Source organism: Anomaloglossus baeobatrachus, chromosome 5 (genome assembly GCF_048569485.1).
Source record: "Anomaloglossus baeobatrachus isolate aAnoBae1 chromosome 5, aAnoBae1.hap1, whole genome shotgun sequence".
Taxonomy (NCBI): domain Eukaryota; kingdom Metazoa; phylum Chordata; class Amphibia; order Anura; family Aromobatidae; genus Anomaloglossus; species Anomaloglossus baeobatrachus.
The window spans coordinates 194,141,137-194,149,509 of record NC_134357.1 but is presented as its reverse complement, the minus strand read 5'-3'; the positions used below and the strand labels follow the sequence as shown (position 1 = coordinate 194,149,509).

The 8,373-nt window shown below is 47.4% G+C and overlaps 1 protein-coding gene across 2 annotated transcripts in view; it reads right to left on the bottom strand.

Moving 5' to 3' along the window:
• The window catches only part of POLR3A (RNA polymerase III subunit A), a 317,895-nt gene that overhangs the window by 163,885 nt on the left and 145,637 nt on the right, over window positions 1-8,373 (bottom strand). For both annotated transcript variants that reach the window (XM_075349070.1, XM_075349071.1), the window contains exon 15: window positions 2,386-2,550. In XM_075349070.1, the coding sequence (XP_075205185.1) occupies window positions 2,386-2,550 (165 nt within the window). The remainder of the gene's footprint in view (window positions 1-2,385; window positions 2,551-8,373) is intronic.

The following is an 8,373-nucleotide window of genomic DNA, read 5'->3' as shown; positions in this document are numbered from 1 at the left end:
GAGGGGAGTGGATGGACTCACTGGAAAAAACAGAGGCCAGTCCGACATCCAAAGTATGCTGGAAAAAAACTGCAAGTTCCTAGACAAGGAACAAAGATGCTTTCGTGGAAGAAAAAAATTTAGAATCTTTGACAAACATTGCATGGGGAAAGACCACTGGGCTTCAGCAGGGTTGTGATAACTTTAGTAGAAATCCTTAAATCTCAGTGTCTACATTTGATTAACAATAGAGGTCATCTTACCCTTAAAAGGGGCAAGAAAGTGAGAACTGGGATTCTCACTAAGGTGGAAATGATGTACCAGTAGGTTTGATAAGGCAAAAGTTGAGAAAAGGGGCATGAGAAAAAACAGTGCTATGGAAGCAAAGGAGAGGGGTGAGAAAAAAAATAAAAAGAAGAGCCCATTATACCATAGTTCGGTTGAAAAAGTTTCTATTGTCTGATATTGCAGACTATAAGGCTGTTGTGAAGCCTGGGCCTAGAAGAGTGGCGGGTTTGAGACATGCAGAGTGTGGGACGATCTCTACTCAATGATCCAAAGAAGAAAAAATGCACAGAAAATCCAGCCAGAGGACGGAGTGAAATGGCTTCAGAAGAGAAGAGCACCGTGGAGTACCACAAAGGTCAATCCTCTTCCCAGTTTTTGGAGTACACTGTATAGGAGGGAGCAGGCAGAATACTAGGTGACCTCAAAACAGACATGTAGCAGAGAAGATTGGCTCCTCTCTGTTACTCTCATCGATCAGGGTAACTGACCCTCACCACTTGTGGACAAACATGAAGACCATGTCACAACTTTTTCCCCCCCATCTACAAGGCAAAGCAAGAGATATAAACCCCAAAAGTTAATGAAAACACGGAAACAAATCTATAAAAGCAGGAAGGTCTGCTGCCTGTGGACACAAAGATAAAATGGATTAGCTTAGGGGTGCTTCACACACAGCGAGCTCGCTGCCGAGATCGCTGCTGAGTCACGTTTTTTGTGACGCAGCAGTGACCTCATTAGCGATCTCGCTGTGTGTGACACTGAGCAGCGATCTGGCCCCTGCTGCGAGATCGCTGCTCGTTACACACAGCCCTGGTTCGTTTTCTTCAAAGACGCTCTCCCGCTGTGACACACAGATCGCTGTGTGTGACAGCGAGAGAGCGACGAAATGAAGCGAGCAGGAGCCGGCATCTGGCAGCTGCGGTAAGCTGTAACCAAGATAAACATCGGGTAACCAAGGTGGTTACCCGATATTTACCTTAGTTACCAGCCTCCGCAGCTCTCACGCTGCCTGTGCTGCCGGCTCCGGTTCTCTGCACATGTAGCTGCATAAAGCTGGTGTCACACACAGCGACAACGACAACGACGTCGCTGCTACGTCACCATTTTCTGTGACGTTGCAGCGACGTCCCGTCGCTGTCGCTGTGTGTGACATCCAGCAACGACCTGGCCCCTGCTGTGAGGTCGCCGGTCGTTGCTGAATGTCCAGCTTCATTTTTTCGTCGTCACTCTCCCGCTGTGACACACACATCGCTGTGTGTGACAGCGAGAGAGCGACGAAATGAAGCGAGCAGGAGCCGGCACTGGCAGCTGCGGTAAGCTGTAACCAGCGTAAACATCGGGTAACCAAGGGAAGTCCTTTCCCTGGTTACCCGATGTTTACGCTGGTTACCAGCCTCCGCTCTTGCTGCCAGCGCCGGCTCCTGCACTGTGACATGTGGCTGCAGTATGCATCGGGTAATTAACCCGATGTATACTGTAGCAAAGAGAGCAAGGAGCCAGCGCTAAGCAGTGCGCGCGGCTCCCTGCTCTCTGCACTGTGACATGTAGCTGCAGCACACATCGGGTTAATTAACCCGATGTGTACTGTACCTAGGAGAGCAAGGAGCCAGCGCTAAGCGCGGCTCCCTGCTCTCTGAACATGTAACACAGCGACGTTATGATCGCTGCTTCTGCTGTGTTTGACAGCTAAGCAGCGATCATAACAGCGACTTACAAGGTCGCTGTTACGTCACCGAAAATGGTGACGTAACAGCGACGTCGTTGTCGCTGTCGTTTAGTGTGAACCCAGCTTTACACATCGGGTTAATTAACTAAGCTAATTGGCCTACTGTTCATCTACTGGTGGTGTCAGACATACCCATGCTCTTCTGTGTACCTCAGTAACACTAGAGAGGAAGGGAAACCTTACATTGCACACAAACGTAGAAAGACTCAGATAATCAAGGTTTGAAGATGTATTTATAATAAAATGCATAAATTAATTTACAAATGGAGCAAACTGAATGTAGCCCAAGTGTAAAAATCCTATAAGAAAACCTTTAAACTGAATATTTTTTTTTTCTTATTTAAACTGTTAAATTACTCATTTACAATGCTATGGTGATAGGTTTCACTTACACAGGTATACTGGTGCCAGTCTAGCCAGACGAGACATCGCATCAGCAGCTTCAACTTGTCCCCAGTCCCTCAAAAGGATATAGAAAATGTTATTCTTCGAGCCAGAACCCAAAGTTCCCTTGTCCATGCTACCGCTCATCAGATCACTGTTTTGAATAGTGACATCTGCGAAAAGCAAAAAAGTAACAACTTGTAAATTAAATAAAACCATTAGGTGGAACATAGGGAGCCGCCTGTCCGACTCACTGGGGAACGCAATTTTGTAGGAGTTAGGTCAGACAACTGTTCTTAATTAATTTTTGGATGCGGAATCCAGAAATGATCTCAGTTTTTCTCTATCACGTCAAGTTTTTGAACTATAGGATTTTTGTCTTCTCAAAAATATGTAAACTACTGTACCTAAAAGGTGTTGTTTTTTTTTTTTTTTTAAATAGTACAAATATGAACAAAAAATGAAATATATAAGAAATAGGCATGACATATGTTTAACACTATCATGTTTTTTACAAAGGAGATATATATATATATATATATCTATATATATATAGATATATATATATATATATATATATATATATGCAAGTATTTAAGGTAAAAATGTACATTTATAGCTTTTTCTGGAGTGTTTAACTTGAGGACAATCACGTTTGATGCTCCAGCAATAGTCAGCCATCATATGTACATCCGATCTACCCTGGTAACGGTCTTCCATAACCTTCAAATCTTGGTGAAATCGTTCACCTTGCTCATCGCTAACAGCACCAAGATTTTCCGTAAAGTTGGCAAGATGGCAATGCAGAAAATGTAGTTTAATACTCATGTTGCAACCAAGCGCTTTTTAGCTCTCCAATAGTTTCTGAACAATTTCTTTGTAATTACTTGCACGTGTATTTCCAAGAAAGTTCTTGACGACATCTTTGAATGATAACCAAGCATTCTTCTCAAGACCTGAAATAGTCCCGGTAAAATGTTCATCTTTGATGAGCTGTCGAATTTGTAGACCATCAAACACACCAGCCTTGATTTTTTTCAATGGACAGTCCAGGAAGTGCCAACATGATGTACTTAAAACAGTCGCCGTCAGTTGGCAATGCTTTTACAAATTGCTTCATGAGACCTAGTTTTATGTGCCGAGGTGGGAATAGTATATTCTTCCTGTCAACAAGTGGCTGATGTAAAATGTTAGGATCTCCAGGTTTAAGACCAGATCTTGGAGGCCAATTCGACTCAACCCAATGCTTTTCTCCAGCTCTGCTATCCCACATACAGAGAAAGCAGGGATACTTTGTGCACCCACGTTGCTGACCAAGAAGGAAGCAAACCATTTTAAGGTCAACACAGATGATCCAATTGTGTGTATTTCAATAACTCAATAACTCTCTTTACATCTCCATGTTCTTCACGAAGAGAGACAGAATGCCCAATAGGGACTGCACCAAATAAATTGCCATTGTGTAGAAGGACACACTTAAGACTCCGCTTTGAGCTATCAATAAACAGTCGCCATTCATTTGGATTGTATATTGAAAGCCCTAATTCTTGTAGTAAACCAGGGATATTATGGCAAAACACAAAACCGCTGTCACACCGAAAGTACTGCAAAAATGTACTTTCTCTAGTACGAAAGTATGATACCTTCGCTCCTTGTTCAAGTAACTGTTTCTCATTCAGCCTTGATGCTAGTAATTCTGAAGCTTTTTTTGATAAGCCCAATTCACATGCTAAATCATTTAACTCGTGCTGATCAAATCCCTTACGAACTGAATCCTTGTGAATTTCAAATTCTGCATCATAGCTGTCACTGTGTTCGTCAACATCACTCAGAACTTCTAGAGATGGTAGCTGTTCGAAAACTGGCACTGGAATTTCAGCTGAATGAGGTATTGGTCTGATAGCTGACGGTAGATTTGGATATTCTATTTTACTTTTATTTTTCCTGTTAAATCCTGATGTTTTCACTAAACAGAAGCAACAGTCTGTGGAATGACTTTTTTGTTCTCTCCACACCATGGAGATACCAAATGCCAACTTTTCACGTGTTCCTTTGGTCCACATCCGTAAACTCTCGACACACTGCTTGCACACTATGTGAGGGGCCCATGGCTTATATTGATCACCGAGTTTTACTTTAAAATATGCAAAATGTGCTTGTTTGACAAATGCACTGATGTTTGCCCTCTGAACTGGAATGGTGAAAACACCACAAATATAGCAGAAGGAGTCAGGGTTGTTTAGGCATTTACGACGAGAGGAAGAAGGAGCAGACATGATCTGAAACAAAGGAAGAAGGGAATTTTGTTACTTACCGTAAATTCCTTTTCTTCTAGCTCTTATTGGGAGACCCAGACGATTGGGGTATAGCTACTGCCCTCTGGAGGCCACACAAAGCACTACATCAAAAGTGCAAGGCCCCTCCCCCTCTGGCTATACCCCCCCCGTGATATCACGGGTTCTCCAGTTTTAGTGCCAAAGCAAGAAGGAGGAAGCCAATAACTGGTTTAAACAAATTAACTCCGAATAACATCGGAGAACTGAAAAACCGTTCAACATGAACAACATGTGTACCCGCAAACAACAAAAAAACATCCCGAAGGACAACAGGGCGGGTGCTGGGTCTCCCAATAAGAGCTAGAAGAAAAGGAATTTACGGTAAGTAACAAAATTCCCTTCTTCTTCAGCGCTCTATTGGGAGACCCAGACGATTGGGACGTCCAAAAGCTGTCCCTGGGTGGGTAAAGAAATACCTCATGTTAGAGCTGCAAAACAGCCCTCCCCTACGGGGGTGTCACTGCCGCCTGCAGGACTCTTCTACCTAAGCTGGCATCCGCCGAAGCATAGGTATGCACCTGATAATGCTTGGTGAAAGTGTGCAGACTGGACCAGGTAGCTGCCTGGCACACCTGTTGAGCCGAAGCCTGGTGACGAAATGCCCAGGACGCACCCACGGCTCTGGTTGAGTGGGCTTTTAGCCCTGAAGGAACCGGAAGCCCCGCAGAACGGTAGGCCTCTAGAATTGGTTCTTTGATCCATCGAGCCAGGGTGGCTTTAGAAGCCTGCAACCCCTTGCGCGGACCAGCGACAAGGACAAAAAGTGCATCGGCACGGCGCATGGGCGCCGTGCGGGAAATGTAGATTCTGAGTGCTCTCACCAGATCTAGCAAACGTAAGTCCTTTTCATACCGGTGAACCGGATGAGGACAAAAAGAAGGCAAGGATATATCCTGATTAAGATGAAAAGAGGATACGACCTTAGGGAGAAACTCCGGAATAGGGCGCAGCACTACCTTGTCCTGGTGGAACACCAGGAAGGGAGCCTTGGATGACAGAGCTGCCAGCTCAGACACTCGCCGAAGCGATGTGATCGCAACAAGAAACGCCACTTTCTGTGACAGCCGAGAAAAGGAAACTTCCTTCAGAGGCTCGAAGGGCGGCTTCTGGAGAGCAACTAGTACCCTGTTCAGATCCCATGGATCTAACGGCCGCTTGTACGGGGGCACAATATGACAGACCCCCTGCAGGAACGTGCGCACCTTAGAAAGACGTGCTAGACGCTTCTGAAAAAACACGGATAGTGCCGAAACTTGCCCTTTAAGGGAGCTGAGCGACAAGCCCTTTTCTAACCCCGATTGCAGGAAGGAAAGAAACTTGGGCAATGCAAATGGCCAGGGAGACACTCCCTGAGCAGAGCACCAGGATAAGAAAATCTTCCACGTTCTGTGGTAGATCTTAGCCGAATTCGACTTTCTAGCTTGTCTCATTGTGGCAACGACTCCTTGAGATAATCCTGCAGATGCTAGGATCCAGGACTCAATGGCCACACAGTCAGGTTCAGGGCCGCAGAATTCTGATGGAAAAACGGCCCTTGGGACAGTAAGTCTGGTCGGTCTGGCAGTGACCACGGTCGACCGATCGTGAGATGCCACAGATCCGGATACCACGACCTCCTCGGCCAGTCTGGAGCGACGAGTATGATGCGGCTGCACTCGGATCTGATCTTGCGTAGCACTCTGGGCAAGAGCGCCAGAGGCGGAAACACGTATGGGAGCTGAAACTGCGACCAATCTTGAACCAAGGCGTCTGCCGCCAGAGCTCTTTGATCGCGCGACCTCGCCATGAATGCCGGGACCTTGTTGTTGTGCCGGGATGCCATTAGGTCGACGTCCGGCACTCCCCAGCGGCGACAGATTTCCTGAAACACGTCCGGGTGAAGGGACCATTCCCCTGCGTCCATGCCCTGGCGACTGAGGAAGTCTGCTTCCCAGTTTTCTACGCCTGGGATGTGAACCGCGGATATGGTGGATGCTGTGTCCTCCACCCACATTAGAATGCGCCGGACTTCTTGGAAGGCTTGCCGACTGCGCGTCCCTCCTTGGTGGTTGATGTATGCCACCGCTGTGGAGTTGTCCGATTGGATTCGGATCTGCTTCCCTTCCAGCCACTGTTGGAAGGCCAGTAGAGCAAGATACACTGCTCTGATCTCCAGAACATTGATCTGAAGGGTGGACTCCTGCGGAGTCCACGTCCCCTGAGCCCTGTGGTGGAGAAATACCGCTCCCCACCCTGACAGACTCGCATCTGTCGTGACTACTGCCCAGGATGGGGGCAGGAAGGATCTTCCCTGAGACAATGAGGTGGGAAGGAGCCACCATTGTAGGGAGTCCTTGGCCGTCTGGGAAAGCGAGACTTTCCTGTCCAGTGACGTTGACTTCCCGTCCCATTGGCGGAGAATGTCCCATTGAAGTGGGCGCAGATGAAATTGCGCAAAGGGAACTGCTTCCATGGCTGCCACCATCTTCCCTAGGAAATGCATGAGGCGCCGCAAGGGATGCAACTGGCCCTGCAGAAGAGATTGCACCCCTGTCTGTAGTGACCGCTGCTTGTTCAGCGGAAGCTTCACTATCGCTGCTAGAGTATGAAACTCCATGCCAAGATACGTTAGTGATTGAGTCGGTGATAGGATCGACTTTGGAAAGTTGATGATCCATCCGAAAGACTGTAGGGTCTCCAGCGTAGCATTCAGGCTGTGCTGACATGCCTCTTGAGAGGGAGCTTTGACCAATAAATCGTCTAGGTAAGGGATCACCGAGTGTCCCTGAGAGTGCAAGACTGCTACCACCGCCGCCATGACCTTGGTGAAGACCCGTGGGGCTGTCGCCAGACCAAATGGCAGAGCTACGAACTGAAAATGGTCGTCTCCTATCACAAAACGTAGAAAACGTTGATGTTCTGTAGCAATTGGCACGTGGAGATAAGCATCTTTGATGTCTATTGAGGCAAGGAAGTCTCCTCTGGACATTGAGGCAATGACAGAACGCAGGGTTTCCATCCGGAACTTCCTGGCGTGCACATGTTTGTTGAGCCGTTTTAGGTCCAGAACAGGACGGAACGAGCCGTCCTTTTTTGGAACCACAAAGAGATTGGAGTAAAACCCTTGCCCCTGTTCCTGAGGAGGGACTGGGATCACCACTCCTTCCGCTCTTAGGGAGTCCACCGCCTGCAGCAGAGCATCTGCTCGGTCTGGATGTGGGGAGGTTCTGAAGAACCGAGCTGGAGGACGAGAATTGAACTCGATTCTGTACCCGCGAGACAAAATGTCCGTCACCCACCGGTCTTTGACCTGTGACATCCAAATGCCGGAAAAGCGGGAGAGCCTGCCCCCGACCGGCGATGCGGAGGGAGGGGGCTGGAAGTCATGAGGTAGCCGCTTTGGAAGCGGTACCTCCATTTGCTTTCTTGGGGCGCGTGTGAGCCCGCCACGAATCTGAGTTTCTTTGCGTCCTCTGAGTCCCTTTGGACGAGGTAAATGGTGTCTTGCCCGAACCTCGAAAGGACTGAAACCTCTGCTGCCACTTTTTCTGCTGAGGTTTGGTTGTTCTGGGTTGTGGTAAAGAGGAGTCTTTACCCTTGGACTGCTTAATGATATCAGCCAATGGCTCGCCAAACAGTCTATCTCTAGATAAAGGCAAACTGGTTAAACATTTTTTGGAA